Consider the following 27108-nt stretch of genomic DNA (forward strand, 5'->3'; position numbering starts at 1 on the left):
GCGCTGCCCAGGAGCAGCAGGACGGCCCCGCGGCCCCGTCCGGTCCCTCCGCCTCCCCGCAAGACACCGTCGCTCGCAGCGCCGTGCCCTCCGGCAGCTCCGCGGGTCCCGACGCAGAGGAGCTCCCCGGCCCGTCCAGCGGGGCCCTGGGCACACGTCCTGGCGAGCAGCCGGGTCCCGAGGAAGCCGGTCCCTCTGGTCAGCGCCGCAGCCGCGGCCCCTCCGCTCGCGGCCGGGGCAGGAAGCGCTCGGCTGGGGAGGCCCGGCGCCCCACGAAGAGGAGGGCCGGCAGCACCCAGCGCGCTCCCCCGCCCTCCAAGAGGCGGCGCCCCCGGCGCCTCTAGCGGGGCTTACGCGTTTCCAATAAAAGATTAGAACGCAGAAGCACGCGTTGTTCCCAGGGTCTGTCCTTGCCGAGGTTCATCCTTCACGCACACACCCTACACGCACTGTGCCGTACGAGACCCAGTGCTCTCTGCACCCAGTGTGGCTGTGGCACCCATAAACCCTTCTCCTGGGCCTTTTGTGTGGTGTGAGCTACAAATCACATAACCATGACCGACGCTCATGGATAGAGTGCAATATCACAGAATCACAGAATTGTAGGGGTTGGAAGGGACCTCCAGAGATCATCGAGTCCAACCCCCTGCCAAAGCAGGTTCCCTACAGCAGGTCGCACAGGTCGGCATCCAGGCAGGTCTTGAACATCTCCAGAGAAGGAGACTCCACCACCTCCCTGGGCAGCCTGTTCCAGTGCTCCGTCACCTCACCGTAAAGAAGTTCTTGCACACATTTGTGAGGAACTTCCTATGCTGCAGCTTATGTCCGTTTCCCCTTGTCCTGTCTCCACTCACCACTGAAAAGAGACTGGCCTCACCACTATGGCCCCCACACCTCAGATATTTATAGACCTGGATCAGGTCCCCTCCCAGTCTTCTTTTCTCAAGGCTGAACAGACCCAGTTCACTCAGCCTTTCTTCATAGAGGAGATGCTCCAGGCCCTTCACCATCTTTGTGGCCCTCTGCTGGACTCTTTCCAAGAGATCCCTGTCTTTTTGTACTGGGGAGCCCAGAACTGGATGCAGTACTCCAGATGAGGCCTTACCAGGGCAGAGTAGAGGGGGAGGATCACCTCCCTCGACCTGCTGGACACGCTCTTTTTAATGCACCCCAGGATGCCATTGGCCTTTTTGGCCACGAGGTCACACTGCTGGCTCATGGCCAACCTGTCGTCCATCAGGACATTGTCAATAACTACAGGATCTCATAATCTAAAATGCGAGTGACTAAGGCTTGGAATTAACACACTAGTAGTTATTCTTCAGTTTTACACAGAGCCTCCCTGTCACAATTCAGTAGAGAATCATTCTTCATTGCTTTAGCCTCTTACAATGTTCCTGTACCCTGTCTAAGATGAAATATCTTCATCCACAGATGCTTACCGAATTCATTCCACTGAATAGGTCTCCCGATCCAACGTGAGCTGTGTGAACAAAGTTTGTTGGCTCCCCAATCATGCTTCGATCTATGCGTCGTCGTCTTTTCTGGAAGAAAGATAAAGAAACCATCTAGCTGAGATTAATTTAAAAGGCAGAACCAGGATGTGTCGTAAACATAAACTATACGTGGGGTGTTCCATACACCATGAGACGTTCTCATGAAATTAAAAAGGAAAGTCTGAATTCCCAGGTTAATCTAAACATTGGTAATATGGTCCATTCTTTTCACTTATGGTATCTTTAGAAGATCATTAGACCAGCACTGATACCATTCCTAAGCACTTAGGTTAACAAAGTGTTGGTTAAGCAATATTTGCAATGTTTCATACAGCAAACTCTGCATCCATCCATTTTTCCATCATTTAATCATGATGTAATGGACCAAATTTGATGTTTAGTTATTCAAAATGAGAATTAAGGATCATTATCAGAGCATATAAGAGCATTATCAGGGCATACAAAGTAGCTAACTTATAGAACTTCTCAGCAGCATGTCATGGGAACTTGTGTCACTCATTCTGTAGTAGAATAATATAGTAATGTCTCGATTGGCATCAACCAATATAATATCCCTACTGAACCTCATACACTGAGGTAACTTACACTCCTCATGTGGAATGTGAGCTGAAGGGGTGCAGAGGGTAGTGAGGCAGTGAGCCAGACTGTATCCTAGAGATATGCCAGTTTCTGTTCTGAGAGTTCAATAGAAAGAACTGCTTAACTCTGCCTCCCTCTTCTCAGAGTCACTGCTTCAACTTTTATTAATATAAAAACATGCAAATTAAAAATCAGAAGCAGTAAGGACTTCCTCTAATTAAAGCTATGTGGGCTGTTTGCCTCCAGCCAAATATTGCATCTAAAGGAAGAAAACAGAATACCTTATCCTCATTTCTTAGGCCACAATCAGAACCTTAAGCAGAGCAGACCTTAAGCAGAGCAAAGCATTACAGTATGCAGCTGCCACTTGTCTATATGGTGTATTAAAAAAAACAATAGCCAAAAAGCACAACATGTATACTTCAATTTGAGGTATGTTAAAATACAGTATAATAGCTAACAAATTAGTTGAGCTCAATTAAAAGCTTCCCACTGTCGTAAAGTCCACTTGATCTCATTTTAGTGGGATGTCCACTCCTAATCTGTACTATGATCATAAGACCACTCTGACTCAAGCCAGAAAGGTACATGCCTCATGAGTGAGCCAACTACTTTTGAAGTGCTTCTACAGACTAAATCTTAATGAATCAGACCCTCAACTACGAGAATCCACCACAGGGTGAAGCCAGCAAGCACAAAACACTCTTAATCCTTATTAAAACAAGTCTTAGGAGATTTCACTGTATCTCACTTTATAGTATTAGTGGCCTAAAGGGGGGTTGCAGGTAAAAGAAACACTTAACACACTCAATGAGAAACAGCAAAAAAAGCTGATCTATGCCAAAACTGATGATGATTTCTCTACTCCCAGTGTACTCCAGACAAAACCAACAAAATAAAATAACCATAGCTATTATTTTGTGTAGTTTAAGGGCTTTCAAGGATAAAGTGTTTATGGAAATGGAGATGTTTCAGCTACAGAAGTCATTAGTATTCACAAAGCCAGGAGCAGTAATTTATCAAGATGTAAGTAAGTAAGTAAGATTTATCAACATGTCCCACCAACGAGTGAGTACTTCAGTGTGGAAACCAAAGTCATTGACAGAAACAGCAAACTACTTCTTAAGCTCAGCTTGACATCAGCTAGTAAAGCAGCAACTAACTTGGAGGAAAGACCTGATAGCAGGTTTCTAGTTACACTGGATGAGAGCCGCCAATCTAGCATGATCAGAATTAGGAGCATTCCCAGCAGGTGTAATGGACAAATGATGCTAAAGATGCATTGCTGGACTTACATACTGTTGTGGTACACTGCTCTGACAGAGAAAGTCTCATAGGTGAAACAAGCCACTCAATTAGAACACTTAAAATTATTTCAAGTATCCTGTAGGTGCTCACCCCTAAATTTAAAACAAATAAACAGAAAGCCAGAGTATGAGTCTTTGCACACCTAAACAATACATCCGTGATTTCTTGGTTTTAGTGGAGTTTGGAAACATGGGGTCTGATGTAGGCCAAACACAGACAAACCTCAAAAGCTTGCAGATCATTCTTTATTTCTGGGGGGTGGAGAACAAACAAGCTCTTTTTTTTTGGACAATTTCACTAATATTTTCCTTTTTTTTTTTTTCATTGCAAATAGTACTAGTGAGCCAGAAACAGCATTAAGGAGTACTGGATCTCCAGAATGGCTGTAAATAATTCTTCAGTATTCATCAGCTAGCGAACTAGCAAATTGCCATCAAGCCTTGATTCGTATCTAAGGCAAGTTTCTAACAGAAGCCATCAGGCAGTTACATTGTAGCATGTACCCACTGAGGTGATCCTGAATCAATGGAAAAACATTTAAATGCTTGAAGGATGGAATTAAACCTTGTTTAAAGTCCCTTCCAACCCAAGCTATTCTATGATTCTAAAAGAAACCAAAATGGTATTTGGTGGATGTTTTTTTTGTTTGTTTTTTTTTGTTTGTTTGTTTTTTTTCCCTTTTTGTTATTATTACTATTATTATTTTTTTGCTTCAGATTGTCTTTATATCAGTGTTTCATATCGCATTATGAGCATACTTTAGTAGGAACTGTGCTGGTTCCTACTTACACGCTTCAGTTTGTATTTCTGAGTAATCCCAGACATGGTTTTTTGAAGGACCTGAACTGGAAGGCTAGCTGATGTACTCCAACAGCTAATGGACATCAAGGCCAGAGGAACAGGCAAACCAGTCTGAAGCAGAACCTGAAATATATGCCTCAGTTCCTCAACAGTGCTTTGCTCCACACTGCTCTCCTGTTACTGTATGCTATTTCTGTAGTTGACACAGCCCAAGTCAGAACTGAAATGACTGATGAGTGCAGGGGAAGGGACATAAGACTGTAAGAAGTCATTTTTTTTTTCAAAGGATGTAACACAGGAGACAGCAGTAGGGAAGCCTGCATAGCAAGGGTATAAAACGTTCACAGAAAATACTACGCAGACAACTTTTGTCAGGTCTATATTGTGTTATTTTATTGTAGCATTTTTTGAGGCCTTGCATCTGCAAATATACATGCAGTACCATTGCTCAGACACACAGACTGACTCTTCAGTAAATCTAGTACGTGTAATTTGAAAGCAGCTAAGAGACAGCACATTAATCTTTCACTTGAGAAGCTAATAGCATGAATATGAACCGTTTGTGCCTATTCTGTGATTGTTTCTCAGTTCAATTCACATGTCTGAGCAGATAAAGCCATTCTAGCCATCCACGTCTCTAACATCGCATATACCATAGACAATTAACCTGACTGAACATGCAAGTGCCCTAATTCTGGCAATCTAGCTGCAGTGACATCCTCTTTCTTGTTTCTGTACTTCTGTGGATGGATGTTTTCTTGGGAAATCCCCAAGATTAACTTACTAAGTATCTTAGTAAGATACTTACTAAGTATCTGTTATCTCTTTGCTTAGTTTTGATTAAATTACTGAAAGATTTTATATCAAAAGCTGAAGAAAATTTTATAACTGAATTTTTATATTTGATTCTTGCCTTATCTGAAGTCATTTATTTCCTTCTTTACTAAGGTATTATGGCATGACAAGGAACACAAGGGAGGTGAGATGAGAGAAGACTTGTAGAGGGATCCTGGAAGTGGCGTGTGAAATTCATCATTTAATGGCTTTACTCAGATTGTTCCCCTGAAAAAATGCAGAATTTGCATTGCGAAGTACACAGATCGTAATCTTTGCCTCACAAAAAAGAATTAAATCATACTTAAAAATAAGTAGAAGAGGTGCAGGCTTGTGCGTTAAATGTTTGAGAGGAACAGGAGCTGTTTGTGGGCCCATCTCAGTGGCTTTATTTTGAACACATATGCTACATGCACTGTAATGAGATCACATTTCAGCTGCCATAGTAATGAAGTAAAGAATGATGTCTCTTCTAAAGCTGTGATTGATGCTTTGCACCCACACAAAGTAGCACCTCTTTTGCTGTAGAAGATTGGAATTCAGAAGGCCATGAACTGTTGCATCACATTGAAATATTAACCCTGCACATTTCTAGAAACTTCTCACAAGCTTTTTAAAAACTTCTTTTCAGAAGTTAGGTAACACCTTACTGAAGCATCTTTTTAATAGTTGAAAAAAATCTTAATGATTGAAGCTCAAAACTTTGATTTAAAAAACACAATAAAAACAACAAACAAAATAAATCAACAAGTGACTGCCATCGATGAGCATGCACAAGTTCCTTTTAATTCTCCTTTGCTGAAGTTATCTTTTCTGACCACCTCCAAATTTTGTCCAGAAGTTGGGATAAACTTCCCTAGGTAAAGTAATTTCACAATGATGGCAATAACAGTGACTGCAATATTTCCAGACAACTTTTTAGCCTGTATCTGTATGTGTGTATGTATGTGATGTATATAGGGCCTAAGTGGCATTCAGATCTTTTCTGACCTATTTGAGACCCTGCACTACTTAGTTTGGATATTTTTTTGTGGTTTCCTACACACAGACACACAGGAAAGTTTTGGAAATTATTATTCTTTGCACAGTTAAGCATACATCTCTACCCTTCATGACATGTCTTCTCAAAAAAAAAAGAACACCAATAAAGCATCCAAAGAAAAAAGCACATTAAAAAAAAACAACAAATAACACCACTCACAAAACCCATAGCAGGTTGATAATTACATTCCTGAAAGTTGCTAAAAGCAAGTCACAAGTGAAGTCAAGCAGAATATCATTCAAAGTGAGACCAATCAATGCACATGAAAGCCTAACTGATGTGACCTGCATAAGACTCCACCTCAGGCCCTAGCAGCTAGAGGTGGTGCTGTGGGTACAGGTTTGGAATATGACTTCTAAACACGAAGTGATACACAGCAGGAACTGAAGAAATTAAAAGGAGATGCTAAGTTACTGCTACACGACAAACATGCAGAGAGCTTCTGAAAACAGTACCTCTTTATTGAAATTATGACATGTGGTTCTTTTCTCCTGCCACCTCACATTTCATTTTATCTCCATTTTATACACAAGAAGATAGGGCCACACTTTTTTATCCCCACACAGCAATGGTTTTTACCCAAATGTATGTGTTGGACTGACTTTTTATGTCTTAATATTTCAGTAATGTTAAGTGAGCTATAAGAAACTAAGCAACAGAAAACCTGCTTCCCTCAGCATAACAAAAAGTATTAGAGGAGAAAATAGAGAACACCTACACTAGAAATAAGTCTGTGACAGAGACAGACTGCACCTTTGCATCGAATGCTGAAAATGAAATTTAGTATTTAATTCACATATTTGTGAATATGTGAATTAAATACACATGTGAATATTTGATTCACATAATAAAATATTGCTATAATCATTTTTCTCTAAAAACCAACACAGTTGTTTTTAGTTTCTTTTTCTCTTTTGTAGCAGAGCATTTTACCATTATTTCTCAGCATTACCAAAATAACATAATGCAAGGATAGAACTTACTTTATTCCTACTAATATTGAACTCTGCAACAGTGAGAATTTTCACAACTGCATTTTCATATATATGGTTTTGGCTTATTTTGTATGAAATAAATACACATTCCGTATAACTTTTTATGCAATAAATACACAGTGCATGTATTTGAAATGCTATATTAAACAATTTATATAAATACACATTATACAACTAGATACTACACTATATATTGTATAACAAGGTATTTTTTTTCTGTAACTTAGTATTTATCTGTGCTTTAAAAAATGTACTGCAGAGTAGGTTAATTTGAAAGAAAACAGCATGCTGAGCTGACCTACACTGTACAAGGGCTGCTCCAAAAGTAATACCTCCTATTATATTATGGTGCTCCGTCATAGCAGAGGCAGATGTTGATGGTATGGCAGTAGAGATTGAATCTTCCTGCCAATATTCTGTTACATTTTGTTGTCATGTGACAGACTGCAGCAGAGGGGCAGTCTGACAAAATGGCATCAGACTACATTGTGGAAGTGCAGATGAAGCAAACGTGTGACACTGACTTCCTCCGTGTAGAAAAAATGGCACCCACTGACATTCACTGATGCTTGTTGAACACTGACAGAGATCAAAGAGCGGATGTGAGCACTGTGAGGGGCGGCTGGTGTATTTCAACAGTGGTGAGAGTGTGTCACTTCTGCTGGTGCAGACTGTTAAAAGAGCAACATACAGGCCCTTGGTCATCACTGGCAAAAATGCATAGCTAATGGTGGTGACTATGTTGAAAAATAGTGTTTTGTAGCTGAGAATTTTTTAGTATAAGCACTATTAAGCAGTTCTTTACATATGTCATAGTTTCCATGGAAATAAACAGGAGGCATTACTTTTGGAGTGACATACATGTAATTTTGTGCAACAAGCCTCCAGCCAGATCTAAATCAACACAAAGTGATTTGTACACAAAACGGCAAGTGATGCACCTTCACTTTTCTGACACAATTCTTTGTTTCATTCTAATTATTAGCAAAAGAACAACTCTGGTTCAAATTCATAATCATTACTGCTTACTGCACAAGACTATCTATATTGTTCTTCATGACAATCTGTTATTCTGAATTCTCTGTTAAGAAGTGACATTGTAGTACAAAGCCTGCGCCTCACAGACTCCTCTTCTGAATACACTGAGAAACATCTATTGATTTTAACTTCAAAACAGCCTTGATATATAATTGGGCAAAAGAAAAAGGAAAAAAAAAAAAAAACAGCAAAGCCCACCATGCTTTGGTGCCTCATCTTATGCAAAGTAAAAATCTCAGCTTCCTGATATTCGTTCTCAAGCATTTTATCAGTCTCTCCTACAATTTTAGACTATTTTTGAAAAATTAATTCCTTGAAAGGAATGGAGGCTGTGGAAATCAAGGTATTCATACAGTACACTTTAAAGTGGATGTCCCAGCAGCACATGATGCTTAAGTCACATTCTCCTGCTGGGGTGGCTTTCAAGTCAGCAGCACTCACTGGTGGCTTGCAGGCCCATAAGCCTCGCTAAGGCCAAAAAATATATACTTTTTTTTTCTCTTTTCTTACATGATTACTGTTAAAAATAGGCTTATCTCTCTTGGCAAGAAGATAAGTAAAGAACACTTAATTCCACTTTCAGGAGTGGATGAAGACTCAATAAATTCACTTGCTGACTCCCTACTGGCAAACTTATCCTGATCAACAGAGAAGTGAATGATCCAGCTGGAGGCCCTAAAGGGCTCCTCTGCTGAATAAGGTTTTGTGGTCAGAAAATGACTACTTATATTTATTACCTCCAAAATTTTCCTCTTTCCAAAGAAGGAAGATGACTCAAAACACAAACACTAGTAACTAGCACAGATTTCAAGCTTGTCTTCATAATATGAGGGCCATTTTTCAGACCGTTCAGTAACATTATTATCACATCTCAGTGATTGTAATGGCATCCTCTAGTACGCTAAGAAGCAAGTTAGCCTCCACTACAATTTTTTTGCAGGCTTGGCTTTTAAGCAACAGAAAGGTAATTTGAATGTATTGAATCATAATAATTTTAACCACACGTTTAAATCTGTGCCACATTAGCGGATTTAGAAATAACGCATCTTTCACACTAAAATAATAAAAATCTCAAACTCTACTAAAATAAAGTGAACTAAACCAAGATAATTCCCAGTACAGATTCCACTGCCGCCATTCTCATGCTAGGTATGACAAACACAAACAAGGAAGGCACTGCTAGTTCTCTACCTGACAAGAGCATCGTTTTTCTTGACTAGGAGTTGGTCTGTGTGTAAATCCAATGCTGAACAGAGGGGCAATTAAGACAGGCAAGTATGCAATCTGCTAAAATGTTTTTGAAACAGGAACTATCAGATCAAGGCAGGGAGTCAGGGCTATCGTGCTTGGCCTTCTGCCACAAATAGCTCTCAATTGGCAATACTTTTTTTTTTTTTTTTGAGAACTTCTGTTCCAATCACAAAAGTGTTAATTTTTGCCAAACCAGTGCAAAAAGCAAGCTCTTTTAATCTGCTTCTTTGCTTTCTGCATTCTTCCCTACCAATCTAGATATGCATTTCAGATATTCACCCTGAAAACAAAGTGATTTACTAAAGTTTCCAATGACATAAATATTTTGAAATAGCTGTTTGCTAGCTTTGTGTTCCAGAACTCTGCTAAAAGCCAAAGATTAAAACTGAGATATAAAACTAAGAAAAGGATTTAATCAAAGCCAAGCTAGTCAATTATTTAAAGATGGGGAGTTTGGACTGTTAGAAGAGAAACTGAAAGAGACGCCATCCTTCATTTTCTGTTCCTACTTTGACCTTTCTTGCACTGTACATTTGCTTTTAAGAGAGAGCCAACAGCAAAAGCAATGGAGTCCCTGTGCAATGTCACCTAGCAGATTCTACACACGCTCATTCACAAGAGGAACTAGGTAATCTCTCAGAATAGTAAGCACTGGATCACTGTGAAGAGGTGGTTTTCCGCTCTGCCACATACATGCTGTTCTGCTCCCAAATAAAGTCTGATGTGTGTAGGACAGCTGCATCCACCAGTACAAACAACATAGCACAACCTGACAAAACTAATAGGGCCGTGCCTAAGAGCAGCATGGTGGCTGTGCTTCTCAAAACAAGCTATAGTCTGAGTGATGTATCTGAGTTCCCAGTATTGCTCCATCAAAATCAGCTATAAAGGTCTTAGAATATTATTCATCAAACCCTACATAAAAAGGACTGCAGATATAGGGTGTCCTTTGCATTTGTTTATTTATTGCACTATTCTTTAGGATGCATTTCTCCATACTTTTTTCCATTATGAGGAACCTAGAGATCAGTGTTTAAAAAAAATAAAAAAACAAAGCAAAACAAAAAAAAAACCAAAAACCAAAAACCAAAAAACAAACGAAACACACACACAAAACCAAGCAGAAAGAAAGCATTCAAAGCAGAAATGCTGATACACTCTCAGTTTTAGCACTGGCATCGTTACACAGGAAAGTAGTACCATGAAGCTCACAGTTAGACATGTAGTCATTATATAGCCAGTATGTTATTTCTGAAAAAGTAAAAAACAAACACCTCCAAACATCTTCCTGATTTCTGCAGTATTTTCCTTCTTTTTTTCAGCTTTTTAAACCTACAACATACACAGCTAATTCCAATATTCATACAATATGTTACTAGTATACTTAGATGAAATTAAAGACACACCATCCATGGTAACATTAAAATGCCAGTCAGGCAATAGTGTATATTAAATGTTTTAACATTTAACATTTTTTTTAATCAACTATAAATTGTTTCTGGCAATACTGAAATGCAGGACACTCTTCACCCTCTAAAGATGAAAGGATGAAGAACTAAAGTTTCAGTGTTCAAATGCTTTAAAACAATTTCTCTATTGTACAGAAGAAATACAAAGAAGGATAACTAAGTTAATAAAATAAATAAAATGCTAGCTACTTCCTCCAAATCACTGTATTTCAATGACAGATTTATTCTAAAACACTAATAATCAGAATCTAAGGCTGGTGTAGTGATGCTCAGACCAGCATTGTTGTCTTCATTAACTGTAAGCGCCAAACCTGTTCCCATTAAGAGCATATTTTTCTCAGTCACTTTCATTGGCATTTTCTAGCAGATTGCTTAGAGTCTTGATTGCTTCCATATCTTACAAACTACGTTTTTGACAGAGGAGAAGTAAGAGGAAATCAGGACATGTTTTCATGCCAATTATTTATCAGTAGAGATAAGTCGTAGGCCTCCAGCAGAGTAAGCTTTCCTGCAGTTTTCCAAAAAGCCAGGGTGCTGAATGACTCCTCCAGCTAAAGGACAGCTATGAAACTGAGACAAAGGGTTGAAAGGAGAGAGGTTTTGAAGAATCTTAAGTCATTATAATCAGAACCTAAAAATTTCATATCAAGAGCACACTGGATCTAGGCAACATTGCTTGGCATCTAACTGCCTCAAGAGACAAAAAATGAAAAAAACTAACAGCCTTTTGAATAAGTGAATGAAATAGCAGTTCATATTTTGAATAAGACAGAAGTATGGGGCAAATTAAAACAGTGGAGTAGGTCAAATCTTCCAAATTGCCATTGATTTTATGTACAACTTTACAAATCATGCTATTCTGTAAACGAATACCTCAGGCTGGATTGCTTTTTGTTATGTCAAGCAGCACTTTCATCTTTTTGTTTGTTTTTGTTTGCTTGTTTTAAAGCAAATTCAGCATATCATCACCTTTAATCTTTAGAGGTGCCTGCCTTCTAATCTGTTTACACAACATTCCCTTACATTATGATGGCGTTAGTCATCAGATGACAATAGCGGCAGTTGTAGTCTACATTTTCTAAGCAAACAGGAAAAGTTGCCAGATTAGGTCAAATGACTACGGTAGACAATAGGTCATTAAAGAAATGTTTAGCTTACACATTAAAAGGAACTTTTTCTACTCCAGAAGCTCAGTCATATAGTAAATCTGTATCCATTTCATAGCTAGTAATCACGTTCCTTTTCATAATACCCACCAGCACAATTTTAAGATGATATACATTCCCCAGAATTTGGCAGTCACATTTTACCACCAACTTCAATGCCTCTTTAATGTAATTAATAAAAAACCACAATCATCTAATATTCTATTTCTAACATAGGAATCATTTTTCTACAGCATCTTCAGACTGCATTGTCTGATTACAGAGTAGCAGATCATTCATCAACTAGATGAACAACAGGGCATAATGTAAGGAACAAATCTGCGATACAGGCTTGTGATTATCTCAATAAAAATCAGATCTTAGCATTTAAAATACCTGTTTTGCATGCAGTTGACAAGCATTATAACTCGCCGTACATCGGCTATTGCTTGGAATGAGTGCTTACTAGCAATCCACAGCTGGAAACAAATTTTAATACTGCAGCTTTTGGAATGAATCCAGAACTGCTGCATATGGCATACAAAAAGAGACTAAAACAGTGCATTTGTTCAGCCTTCCAAAGTGAAGCCTGCTTGTGGTTTTACTCGTCTTCTACTAGCTAGAAGATGGTAAGAGAAGACAGGTTTGGAGCTACACTATGATATATTCAACAATCTCAAGCTGCAGCAGACCAAATCCTGACCAACTTAGAAATGTGAATGGTCCACTTCTAGAGATCTCCAGAACACAAATGATCATGGCCCTGAGAAAGCTGGTCTGGTTGACTGCTTTGAGTGGAGGCTTGCACTCAGCAGCATCCAGAGGTCTCTTCCTACTCAGTTTATTCTTCAAGTCTCCAAGTTCAGATGGTGATGAAGAGAAGGAATACAGAACAGTACATAGGCTGGAAATGACTTTGCTGAAACACAGATATGGCATTCTTCCCAGAGATCAAAGTCAGAATGTTAAAAAACGAGAGGTAGATTAAACAAATGATGTAAAGATACATTACAGTGGAAGCTTTCTGGGTATATTTAATAGGCTCTTAATAAAACAAATCCTAGATAACATAGCAGAGATAATAACATACTGAGATGCGTACCGTGTTATACTCTTTCATTTTACTTGCTGACCTTTTCCAAAAAGAACACAGGAAATACTTAAAAGGTGATGAGACCTGATGAGAGCTACATTTCTCCAGAGGAAGAGGACTTGCAACACAAAGCCCCCCCTGCTCAGCCAAGTGAGTATCACCCTCATCAACAAACACAACTCTGTTTGTCCTTAAATATTCTGCATTTTGAAATTCTTTCATCAAGAAGTTAAATTTCCGGCTTGCAAATCCCCCAAGATCTAATCCTAGAGTTAGCTGGCTAACTTAGCAGTCTTGTTATGTCCCCTATGATGCATTACATAAATTACATATAAGCCTTCAATACTCCTATGTATATTCCCCTCTGTTTGATTCTCTAACTCAGAATTATGTATGTCCCAAACTCCACTATAGGAAAGCACAAGAGCTAAGACAAACTAAAATAAACATAACAGCCACTACCAGATATTGGATTCTCAGTCATACTCACAATGCAAAACTGAACACTAGTCTATGTCTAACACCAGCTAGAACAGTTTGTTAGAACACCTGCATTTCTGAAGATAATAGCTCTTAACACACTGCAGTTTATGCTACCAAACAGTACTCATGCTGCACGTTGTAATCTACATGTGACTACTGACAACAAAATGGGACATGTGATATTCTCAGAGTGCTTCTGCACATGACTCCTAGTAATGCCATCAAAAGGAGAAGCTGGATTTTCTGATGTTACAGCACTGACATTTTTTTAGTAATAGGACTTAGAGGTGCTGAAGGAGCTTGGTGGAAGCAATTGCTAGGCCACTTTCCATCATCTTTGGTAAGTTGAGGGGAATGGGAGAGGTGCCTGAGGACTGGAGGAAAGCAAATGTCACACCAATCTTCAAAAAGGACAAGAAGGAGGGCCCTGGTAACTACAGGCCAGTAGGCCTCACCTCCAATCCCTGGAAAGATGATGGAACAACTTATCCTTGGTGTTGTTTCTAGACATATCAAGAATAAGAGAGCCATTAGAAGCAGTCAGCATGGGTTCACCAAGAGGAGGTGATGTTTGACCAACCTGATAGCCTTTTATGAAGAAATATCCAGGTGGACAGATGATGGTAAAGCAGTGGATGTGGTCTATCTTGATTTTAGTAAAGCATTTGACACCATTTCCTACAGCATCCTCACATCTAAACTGAGGAAGTGTGGTCTGGATGCTGGGGTAGTGAGGAAGATTTTGAACTGGCTGGATAGAAGAAGCCAAAGAGTTGTGGTCCATGGCATGGAGACTAGTTGGAGGCTTGTCTCTAGTGGAGTCCCTCAGGGATTGGTACTGAAACTGGTGCTATTCAATACATTCATCAATGACTTGGAGGAGGGAACAAAGAAAATAGTTAGCAAGTTTGCTGACTACACAAAACTGGGAGGAGTGGTTGATAGCCAGAAGGCTGTGCTGCTATCCAGCAAGACCTAGATAGGCTGGAGAGTTGAGAGGGGAGAAATTTAATGAAATACAACAAGGGCAGGTGCCTCGCATCTGGGCAAGAACAATCCCAGGTACCAGTATAGATTGGGAACTGACCTGTTGGAGAGTAGTGTAGGCAAAATGGACCTGGGGGAACTGAAGGACAGTCGGATGACCATGAGCCAGCACTGTGACCTTGTAACCAAGAAAGCCAATGGCATACTGGGGTGTATTAGAAGGGGCGTGATAGTAAGTCAAGAAAGGTTCTCCTTCCCCTACTCTGCCCTGGTGAGACTGCATCTGGAGTATTGTGTCCAGTTCTGGGCCCCTCAGTTCAAGAAGGACAAGGAACTGCTTGAAAGAGTCCAGCGCAGAGCCACAAAAATTATTAAGGAAGTGGATTAATGGAGATTGGACGCAGCCTGGGCTGCAGTGATCATGCCCTGGTGGAATCTGTGATCTTGAGGACTTAAGGCCTGGCAAAAAGCAGAGTCAGGAGAGCAAAATTCCAGGGAAACATTACTCCCATTTTTCAGAAAGGGAGAAAGGATTACTTGGAACTACAGACCGGTGAGCCACACCTTTGTGCCTGGGAAGATCACACAACAGACACTCCTGGTTATCATGTTAAAGCATATATGAGAGGAAGAGATGATCCAAGACAGATAGCATGGCTTCACCAAAGGCAGATTTTGCCTGACCAATCTGGTGACTTTCTAGGCTGGAGTGATGGCATAGGTGGACAGGGGAAGGGCGATGGATGTCATCTACCTGGACTTCTGCAATGCCTGTTGACGCGGTTCCTCACCACATCCTTTTCTCTAAACTGGAGAGATATGGATCTGAAAGATGGACTGATGGATTAAGAACTGGTTGGCTGGTCGCAGTGATTCTACGTCTGGATGGAGATTAGTCACAAGTGGTATGCCTCAGAGCTCAGTCCTGGGACCGGTGCTCTTCAACATCTTTACCAACCACACCAATGGAATCGAGTGCGCTCTCAGCAAGTTTGACACCAAGCTGAGACATACAGGTGACACACTGGAGGGAAAGGAAGCCATCCAGAGGGATTTGGACAGGCTAGAGGAAGTGGGCCCATAAGAACCTAATGAGGTTCAATAAGGCCAAGAGCAAGGTGCTGCACTTGGGCCAGGGTAATCCCAGGTATTTTTACAGACTGGAGAAGATTTCCTTGAGAGCAGCCCTGCAGAGAAGAACTCAGGGGTCCTGGTAGATGAGAAGCTGGACATGAGCCAGCAGTGTGCACTTGCAGCCCAGAAGGCCAACTGTGTTCTGGGCTGCATTAAAAGAGGAGTGGCCAGCAGGGAGAGGGAGATGATTGTCCCCCTCTACTCTGCTCTTGTGAGGCCCCATCTGGAGCACTGCGTCCAGACTAGGGGGCCCCAGCACAAGAGAGATGAAGAGCTCTTGGAACGGGTCCAGAGGAGGGCCACTAAGATGATCAGAGAGCTGGAGCATCTCTCCTGTGAGGAAAGGTTGAGAGAACTGGGATTGTTTAGCTTGGAGAAGAGAAGGCTCTGGGGAAACCTCATTGTGGCCTTCCAATATTTGAAGGGAGCTTATAAACAGGAGGGGGAATGGTTCTTTATGAGAACTGATAGTGATAGGACAAAGGTGAATGGTTTTAAACTGAGACAAGGGAAGTTTAGGTTAGATTTTAGGAGGAAGCTTTTCACTCAGAGGGTGGTGATGCACTGGAACAGGTTGCTCAAGGAGGTTGTGGATGCCCCATCCCTGGAGGCATTCAAGGCCAGGCTGGATGTGGCTCTGGGCAGCCTGGTCTGGTGGCCAGCAACTCTATGGGAGGGGGATTTAAACTGGATGATCATCATGGTCCTTTTCAACCCAAGCCATTCTACGATTCTGTGATACCACTGTTGCAACCACAAATCAAAAACAAAGCCATAATACTTAATAACTATACTCTTAAGAATAAATACCTACAGACACAGAAAATTCATGAGCTTTGTGAACATAATCTCCAAAACTTGCCAATACTAAAATAGAAGTAACTTGTTCAGTTTTGTATGTATGCAATATAAGACCTAAACACTCATCTGGTTTGCCAGTAGTACTGAAGTACTCATACTTCTTACAACAGTAATAAAATGATTTGTTTATTTACTGTAATTCCTTTTCTAAGAGAAGTAATTCCTCTATAATTTTATATATGCCAGGTTCATGAGACACATTGCTGGCCTGTCTGGCAATCCTTCCACTGGTATTTTCTTGCTATGCTATTTTTCACCTATGTGAACTCATCATTAGTTTTCCTTGCTATCCCAATGACATCCTCACTCGTTACCTCATCAGCATGGAAGTGCCATCACACAGCCTTTAGAACACCCACTCCATCTTCAGAGTTGGGATAGGTATTCATAAATGTGGAATCACAAATTTCTTCAGTGACCATCTTAATTTTAGTCATATGAGCAAAAAGCTCCCAAATTTGACTGTCAGTATTGGATACGTGTTTGTCTACTTTGTGTTAGATAAACCACCTGAACAAGCACATCCCAGAATACGTTACAACATAACCAGTCTTCAATTGTACTTATAAAGACAAAGCAAAAAGGAGTTACAGCTTACACAAAGCAGAAATAGCTTTCTATCCATACAATTCTATCTATGCAATGAAAAAAACTAGTGAAATCACCTTTCAACACATTTGAAAGGTGATCCCACTAGTGCACTTCAAAAAAATGAAGCACTTTCAAGCAGTGCTCTTTCCCTAGCAAAGCAAAGGAGTCCTTGCTGCCTTGTGCAACTCAAACTGAAAGGAAAATGCTAAGCATGTACAGGCACTTTTCTGTAGTCCAGCTGAGGCATGACACAATTCCACAGCTCTTGGAGCGTAAACAATCATTAAGTACTCACATTTCATCAAGTCAGAAAATGCCCCATATTACTAGCTTTCTTGTCAAATTCTACTCTTTCAAAAAAAGTATGCAATCAAAAGTAGCAGCAGAAGTTCCTTATTCCTCTAGTAACACCAAGAAGATGCACAGATTTAGTTAACGACAAGTCTCACTTACTTTTACTATTCAGAATTTACTATCAGACTCAAAGTAGGATCAAAAACACATTCAGTTGTTTTTCAGAGGCTCCACAGGCTGCTCATGCAGTTCAGAAAATCTTGCAATTCCTATTCCATTTATTTGGCAAACCAGTTCCTCCTTACTTTGCAGATCACCTGCACTAATATGATAAATTTACTACTGTGAGAGAAGAACTCCTATTATTGTGCGTCTTCCGTTCACATACTTTGTGACACCAGCAGTTCCATCTGCGTCTGGTAATTCTGAAGTTGGATGCACTATGGAAATCCAGGAAATACTGTGGCTTTCTTAGTGTACTAGATTCACTGGTCATGAAAAAACAAGCCTATATTCAGGAGCTTCTTAGGGAAGACAGAATAGGAAAACATGGTTCTTTAACAGTCAGTAAAGAAAGGGAAGCTAAGCATTACAACATAAGGCACTACAGAGATCTATAATCCCTCCATCTGAAGGGGATGAGAGGTATCAGCCTTAAGCTGCACTACCGGGGATATGTGGGTTATATATTATGAAACTTTTCTTCTCAGAAGGAGTGGTGAGGTATTGAAATAGACTGCACATGAAAGTGGTCAAGTCACCATTCATGGCAGTATTCAAGAAATATCTGGATTTGGCACTGAGGGACATGTTTTAGTAGGCATGGTGGTGATGGATCTAAATGATCATAATGGTCTTCCCAAATGTAATGATTCTATGAATTGCCATTATTGGCAATTTCACATCAACTCAAGTTCCACAAATGTAGTCAGCTCCTGTCAAAATGCAAGACACTGCCAGCATCAGCTACTGGCTACAAATTTACAGTCAGACAGTTTGACAACAATAACAAAAATGTTAGAGAATGGAGAAAAGAAAAAGCTACAAACATACAAAACAGAAACAGGTTTTCTAAAGATCTGGAGGCTGAGAATTTCCAAACTGGGTATAAAAACTGTGCATAAAAATAAATGCAGACTATTCATTGTACGTTATTTTTTCTTTACAGGAAAAAAATTGAACCATATGATACCTAAAAAAGACAAGCACACAACTTCATCTTCCCATTATCTAGAGATGTGATAAAAAAATAAAACAGTAATTGTTGATAGGAAAATATCTATCACTCCACAGTTACAGAAGAAAATTAAGCTAAAATACTACCACAACACTCTTTTGTAGCTGTATTCACATATCCTTTACCAACACACAGGTCTCCAGTGGTGAATCCCAGGCATGGGATTTGCAATAAATTTGTTTTCTTCCTAGATTTCCTATATGGTTTATATGCCTCATCTCCATTTCACTATCTGCACAAGAGTATCCTCTCATTCCACTGTGCTTCCCTGAGATTATGGGAAGATCCAAAGATCTACAGCTACAGGCATAAGAGCAGCCTTTTACAGCTGCTGCCCTCAATGGCCTATTCAGTCTACATACTTCTAGATTGCTTCAAGATTTCAGACTGAGAACAGCAGTAAATTAGTTTCGCACAAGAAGAAACATAACAGCAGGAATTGTACATTTAATACTATATGATTTCAAATGCAGCGTTTGAATAATGCACTGTGAAATGAGCAAAGCACAGGCCACTGCTTTAAAGTTAGCCTACAGAGGGTTTCTCAGAGCTTCTTCATCCTTCCACTTCTGATCTCTGGAAACAGTGCAATAGAAACACTTGAAAAATAAGAGGAATGGGGTAGTATTTTTCACATCTTCACTGCTCTCTCTTTCATTCGCTTTATATCGCACTGTTGCCTGTCATACACAGAAATCCAGAGAGATACCACCCTTCCAGATGACTGACACATCCAGCCTACATTTTACTTCTCAGAAGCCTTCCCTTCCCTCTTGACTCTTCTCTTTTTGAGTGATTTTTATGTCTGTTCTGGTTCCCTACAAACACCTCTAAACTTTGTCACTGGACAGGCATCCAGGTAGGAATTTCACCCAAGTGATGCTAGTAATTCTTACTGCAAAGAACAACTGATTGACAAGTTACTATTGTAAAGGCTGCATAAATTATAAGATAGAACAGTATTAAGGAATTGTCCTACTTACAGATTCTGGCAATTCCCTCACATTCCTTAGTCCTAAATAATTTGTAAAGGATATGTTAAAATCCCTGAAAAAAGGGAGTATTTTTTTTTCAGAAATTTATATTTTTTTCAGAAATTTAAAATGCTTATCTTTATAAAATAATATATATTTGGTGTATGTGCAAGATGCTTTTTGTGCAAAACCAAAGATTATGGCTTCAGAAGTGACCTTAGCTCTATGACATAATTTTAGACAATCTTAAACAACCACATCTTATGCTTTAGAGTGCTAATTTAAACATATCACACGGAAAATCCAAATAATTTTTAAGTACTTGGGGTGAACACCTAAATGGTTATTCCATCTGCAATAATGAAAACAGTCAAGAACTGAAGAGACATGCATTATCATCAAAGCTCTCCACATTTCTTCTTTGGAATCATAAAAGAAAAAATTGAAGAATCCAAACCTTTCTGCCTTTCCCAGTTCTGTTTCCCAGGCTTCACCTTCAGACCACTATCCTGCATTCTGAGACTGCATAGTTACAGGGCATGCTTACTTGTAGTCTCTTAAGCAAACGTGCATAAACACAACATAAATTGTTATGTTTTTATGTTATAAAAACATACCATTAGGTATGGCTAGGGAACAACTACAGCACTGAACTGAACCACATTTAGTGCATCCTGCAGCATTTCTAGTCTTACACACTGCAAACATAAATGTGCCTGCTGAGTTAGGTTATAAAAACAGTATCTGCCCTTACAATGCCTGCAGGGCCAAAATAGCTTAAGAGCCTAAGTTGAATTCTATTCCTTCTTGGGCATGACCAAATTATTTACTAAATTCCAATGAGCTGAAGCAAAGGAATTACTTGCAGAAAACTTAACCGTGCCAGTGTGAGAAAAGTACTCAGCTTGATTCAGAACTCTGAGTTTCCAGAACTGGCAGCTGAAAGTTCTACCAATTTTCAAAGGTGATTCTTTGTAAATATTGATCATTTATGCACATTTTATTGAGCAACAAGCTACTGTACAGTAAAAACAGGTTTTTGAATTGTATTTCAGACTATGCTTGGAAGAGCAGCTTTTGTCTGTCTTCTTACATTAAAAAAACTACAAGGACACCAAAACCAAACCAAATCCTCTCATTCAATTTATCATCTTTCTTACATTTTAACTGAGGAATAATATGAACATTTTTCCTATCTTCCTAAGGTAAGATAGTTCAGATCAAGCTCTGGCCTTCATTTCAAATTGACTAAGTAGAAGTAAGTATTTGCAATGGTGTAAATTAAGAGAGTAAGACAAAAAAAATTACAGAATGTCATTTTGATGGAATGAAACCTCATACCAACAGCATACCATTTTGTTGTCTTCAGAAGATATCCTCACATTTGTATTTGTAAAATATTACAGCAAATGCTGCAAAGTGGTTATTTCATATAAGCATTGCACACTTTAGAAACTCCTATTTTAATTAAGCTCTTTAGATATGAACAGTTGTTTGAAATGAACATCAAATGAATTAAGTGTATAAAATAAAATAGATTTTAATTAAAGCAAGCCATTTTAAAATCTAGTGAGAATTAATGTTTGCCATAACATTTAAGCTTTGCTACCTTCAATAAAAAAAAGTCATGATGCTTCTCAGGCTCACCGTTGGTTGCAGCCTAGCATTGGTTATATAATGTTTTACTTCGATTTTTAATTTACAGGAAATGTAATATCCACATGGCAGAATGAGCTTAGATATCTTTGAGAGATTTAAAATATGCTCTGAAAAGCAATAATCACATCCCAAAATCTTCTTTCTCATCCAAGTTTCATTTCCTTATTTTCTTATGTACACAGACTACTTTTCCTTTGCATTACAAGTTCACAAGTTATTTCATTTTCTAAGCTTAATTCTGCTTTTACAAAAAGAAAACATGCTCCTGATACTTTTCCATGAAGAGTAAGAGGTACTGCAGGCTCTCTTGCTTACTTCATGTAGATCAGCACACGTCATTGTTCTGGTATTTCCTTTTCTCTTCATAAGCTCATCAATGCCCAGCTATGTACAAGCATAACTATAACCACAAGCATAATACACACACATACACAAGTGCGTGTACTGGCATATTGTAATGGATTTATTCAGAATATATGTCTACTTCAGCTCACTGCCCATTTTAAAACTAATCTACTGTGTAACCAACACCATGGTGCCTAGGCATTAAAATGTTTTTAAGTTTCTGGCATCCCACAAGCTATATTTAAAATACGCCATGTTTGTTCCAAGCAGAGTTTAATAACATGTGCTATATTAATGTTGCATTTAGACATTCATACCTCTCAAGAAATTTACCTGGAATTGATTTGTCTTGGAAGCTCACTATGTTTACAGGAACATTATGAATCATAAAAATTAACTTCCTTTTATAAATAACACTCTCCACTGATACATAACTGTAGTTCCCAGTTGATTATGAACAAGCGTTCTTTCTTCAGGGAATTTCATTTCTGATAGCATCAGTTTTTCAGATAAAGCATCCCAAAGGGCAAGATATATGCAATTATACATAACGAGATAAAGATTAATAATTAGAGCTTATGTCACTTTGGGGTTTTTAAAAAGACAGTTGTATAATTCCAATGTAATCTCCCAATTAACATCTACTTGCCAATCCTTTTGAAGTCTGTTCCTTCATTTTATTCTCTTCCAAATCATTTCTCTCTACTGACCACCACGTCTTATGTGCCTTGGCACTTTTTGTCTTCTCCTTTCTCCCCGTTTAAGAGGAAAGAATTGGAATCTACTGATTAAATACCATACACACAGCTCCCCAAATCAATTGGCCTTGTGCCTCCCAGCTGAGTCAAACCTTAGATGCCAAAAAACAGTTTGAGATCAAAAACATCCTCCAGGCTTTCAGTGCTTAAAGCAGTCTGAACCTGGGAGGCACCCTGATGCCAACTCCCATAGCATTCACCTCAATTCAGCTGCTACCACATTCATGGCCCATTGGAAATGCTCTCAGTATTTGAGTTGAGAGACTGATGAGACCTCAGTTTTCTTCAGCAAACCCAGAAGGCTATGTGACATTCCACAGCCTCAGAGGACAGTTGCAAAGCAGCAGTGAGGCACTCCCATGGCAAGGATGCATGCTTCCTACCATATCTGATGCTTGGTGAGCCCTACACTGCTGCTTAGTGTGGCTCTGTGTGAAGAGATGCTGCCATCTCTCAGCTATAATGAACTACAGCTCTCCTGAGGGTAACCCAAGCAGCTTAAAAAGTAAAATTATTTGAAAACTGGATTCAGAGAGGTGTTACTTCCTTACATCTGAATCTGAGACACTTCACAACTTCACCTCTTCTGCCCAACTTCCAGCTCAGAACTACACAAGTGAGCAGTTCAGAGTGTCAAGCCAGGCAACCCTGATGACGCAAGTGAGAAAAATCACTGCAAGTGGTTATGTGTTGAAGTCTCTAGCTTAAGGAGCACCTTATAAAACTCTGAGTACACAAGAAGAATAGCTATAATACAATTTAATGGGAATAAATTAAATTGTATTATTTAATACCATGCATGGTGATATAAACAAGAGTCACAATAGGAATTGCAGAAGGTTTGAGGAATAGTCTGAAAAGGGAAAACTTTCATGATTTTGGTAATGTTAGGAATTAAAAATGTAAGTCAATGTGGAGATATTTATATTTAAAACAGCCAACTAAAATGTGTATTTTGTGAGTTATATTACATGAGTTGCATATTGGTCTTAAGAATCAACTCTAATGAAGCACCTCAGGTCTGCTGCAGGGAAGCTGCAGTAAAAATACAGAAGGGTACCAGCTGAAGTAGTTACAGAATCACAGAATCAAAGAATCACAGAATCACAGAATGGCCCGGGTTGGAAGGGACCTCAAGGATCATCAAGCTCCAACCCCCCTGCCACAGGCATGGCCACCAACCTCCACATTTATTACTAAACCAGGCTGCCCAGGGCCCCATCCAACCTGGCCTTGAACACCTCCAAGGACAGGGCATCCACAGCCTCTCTGGGCAGCCTGTTCCAGAACCTCATCACTCTTTCTGCAGAGAACTTGCCCCTGACATCCAACTCAACTTCCCTCCCTCAATTTAAAACCATTTCCCCTTGTCCTGCTGTTATCTACCCTTTCAAAGAGTTGATTCCCCTCCTGTAGGCTCCCTTTAGGTACTGAAAGGCTGCAATGAGGTCACCCTGCAGCCTTTTTTTCTCCAGACTGAACAAGCCCAGCTCCCTCAGCCTGTCTTTGTAGGGGAGGTGCTCCAGTCCCCTGATCATCTTCATGACCCTCCTCTGGACCCTCTCCAACAGCTGTCTGTCTTTCTTGTAGGGGTCTCCGGATGGGGTACTCCAGATTGGGCCTCACAAGAGCAGAGTAGAGAGGGACGATCTCCCTGCCGGCCACCCCTTTTCTGATGGAGCCCAGTTTGTACTCTCTAAATTCCCTTTCGTATAAAAACAGTCAAAGGTAAAAGGCTGAACATTTAGTTGCAGGGCAACAACTGACATCTCTGTTCATTAATACAAAGCATACTTTTTTTTGGAGTCTGGAAGTATAAATTTTTCAAGCCCTGAGCTAATGCTCACTGCTCCTAAAAATGTCACACACATATTCATAATTAAGGATCATAAAATATTCAGTTAATTACAATGGGGGAATGCTGCCTTTCTTTTTTACTTTCTTTATAAATATTTTTATACTCAAACACCATAACAGATATTTCAAGACTGTGCAGGGACTAATTTAAATTTAAAAGAAATGAATGTAAAACAGTCCAACCAGGCTAAAAGCAGCACGAGCAGATATAGTTCAAGACAGAAAAGCTAAGTATTTTGCTGCCTATTGGACTCTGACTCCCTTTCAAAAGGTGTTCCTGCAGCCTAGCTCTACAGCACCACTGAAGAGCAGAAAGAAGGAATTCCAAATGTCTGAAACTGGTAGCTCAACACATAATTCAATACGACAACTTTGAAATGTGAGGTCTCTGTGGAGCTGTCACCTTTTACATTAGACATTTCCCATAGGCTTCCTGAACACAGTAAGCTCATCAAACTTGATGAATAGGAGACCCTAAACATTAATTTTGACTCAGAATCTGAACTTGCTGAACATGGCAGTACGGAAGTTAGTGGTTCTCCAGCAGCAAACATGCATCAAGACTGATTTGTTCTGCATTTGTTATGAGTACTGAAAGCGTAATTACATTTACTGTGCACAAATTGTTGAAAATTATAGTGGGAAATGGATCAGGTGTGTTAGCCTATCTAGTTTTTTCTACCTCTTCTCATTCATGTGAACTTGCTCTACTTCTCTCCTAATAAAATTTATTTTTTTACTTTATCACAACTGGGAGAAAAGGGAAAAGAAAAAAAATTACTGTCAAGTCTCCAAAACAGTGTACTTTTCAAAAATGTTAAGGCAGGAACACTTAGCATATCTTACTGGCCCAATTCAATTCAGCTGCATAAAGTTTGAGGTGGGAAGGGACCACTGCAGGTCAGCAGGTTCAATCCCTACTCAAGCAGGGACACCCACAGCAGGCTGCCCGCAACCATGTCCAGGCAGTTTTCAACAACTTCTAAGAAGGGAGACTCTATAGAACAGGCTGCCAGAGAGGTTGTGGAGATATCTCCTTCTCTGAAGATACCGAAAACCTGCCTGGATGCTCTCCTGTGTAACCCACTCTAGGGAAACTGCTTTAGCAGGTGGTTGGAGTGAATGATCTCAGAAGGTGCCTTCCGACCTGTCACTCTGTGATCCTACCACTTCTCTGCACAACCTCTGCATGTGTTTGGTCAACCACACATCACAGAAGTGCTTCCTGATGTTCATAGGGAACCTCCTGTGCTCCAGATGGTGTTTCTCCTGTGTTCCTCTTTTCAGAGCCCTGAGCACCAGAAGTTAAATTCCTTTACAACCAAGTTTGAAATCATTTGCATAGAAACCCACTTCTCACAAATGCCCAACATTCATTTTTGACCTCCATGACACTGTTATTCAACCAGAGATAACACAATATTGCTTGAGGGGAAAACAAATTTTTTTTTTCTTTTATCTTATGTTGTGCTTCCTCACTCAAAGTTTGTCAACTCTGTTTCACATATCAAAAATGACATAAGGGAAATGTCACTTTCTAAATTACTTCTAACATTTGTGGCACAATGTATCATAAAAACGTTTGTCAAAATGCAAAAATCTTAAACAGGAGGCAAGCAACAGAGAAGGAACTAATTAACTGAAGAAGGAATTTTAGAGCTAGCCGGGTGAGAACAGTTTATTCCTTTATAACAGAGCAATATTTTTAATGCAAGGTCAAGGGAATATTAAGATCTCAACTGTACTGAGCAGTAGCACAAACCAGGTGAGAGGGCACCAGGTTGTGACCAAGGACTTCTTAGACTCTGCAAGATAAAAATGGACAGGACAGAAACAAATAAGGAGGAAAACAGCAGTCTCCAGGTGTAGGCAGTGAGTTTAACATAGGTAAGAAAACAGAAAAGTGTTCTACAAAAATCTTCAAGACAAAAGGCTTACAAACTCCTCCTAACAAGCAATGTAGATGGTAGTGGAGATCTGGCAGAATTTACTGAAACATAGCACGGGATATGGTGACAGCACATATGTACATGGAAAGAAAAACTTATCACTGGAAAATGCAAGATCAGCTTACAGAACTTAAAAAGTGTATTTATAGGAGTGTAAGAATGCTGGTGCAATCACAGAAAATGCTACTTTTCTCAAAATAAAACAAACAAACAAAGAAACAATGGAAGGTCAGATCAGCCACCCACTGAAATTAAATTTCAACCATATACAGAATAGAGAAAAAAAAATGTGTCCATAGCTATTTCTTCAACAGATCAACATCACCTCAGAATCTTAAGGAAATTGGCTCATGTAGCCACCAAGCCACTCTCAATGATACTGGAAAAGTTGTAGCAATCAGGTGAAGTCCCTCGTGACTGGAAAAAAGGCAACATCACACCCATCTCTAAAAACACTCGAAGGATGAGCCTAGGAACTACCAACCTGTCACTCTCACCTCTGTGCCAGGGAAGATCATGGAACAGACCCTCCTGGAAGCTCTGCTAAGGCATGTGGAAGGCAGGAGGTCATATGAGAAAAACAGCATGGCTTCACCAAGGGCAAATCCTGCTTAACCCACCCAGTCGCCTTCTATGATCACGTCACTGCATCAGTGGACAAGAAAAGAGCCACTGATGTCACCTAGCTCAACTTCAGTAAGGCCTTTAAGACGGTACCCCACAACATCCTTCTCTCCAAATTGGAGAGGTATGGATTTGATGAGTGGACTGTTCAATGGATGAAGAACTGGCTGCAGGATTGAGTCCACAGAGGTGATCAGTGGCTCAATGTCTCGGTGGAAACTGGTGACGAGTGGTGTCCCCCAGGTCAGCGCTGGGGCTGATACTCTTTAATATCTACATCAAT

At 39.8% G+C, this 27108-nt stretch overlaps 1 protein-coding gene across 4 annotated transcripts in view; it reads right to left on the reverse strand.

The window, feature by feature from the left end:
- The window catches only part of CDC42SE2 (CDC42 small effector 2), a 95558-nt gene that overhangs the window by 7647 nt on the left and 60803 nt on the right, over positions 1-27108 (reverse strand). For all 4 annotated transcript variants that reach the window (XM_042823075.1, XM_042823076.1, XM_042823077.1 and 1 more), the window contains one exon: positions 1443-1544. In XM_042823075.1, coding sequence (XP_042679009.1) covers positions 1443-1544 — 102 coding nt within the window. The remainder of the gene's footprint in view (positions 1-1442; positions 1545-27108) is intronic.

The sequence above is a fragment of the Centrocercus urophasianus genome, unplaced genomic scaffold, assembly GCF_019232065.1.
Source record: "Centrocercus urophasianus isolate 14NV4802_14NV808 unplaced genomic scaffold, USGS_Curo_1.0 seq_21, whole genome shotgun sequence".
Lineage (NCBI taxonomy): Eukaryota > Metazoa > Chordata > Aves > Galliformes > Phasianidae > Centrocercus > Centrocercus urophasianus.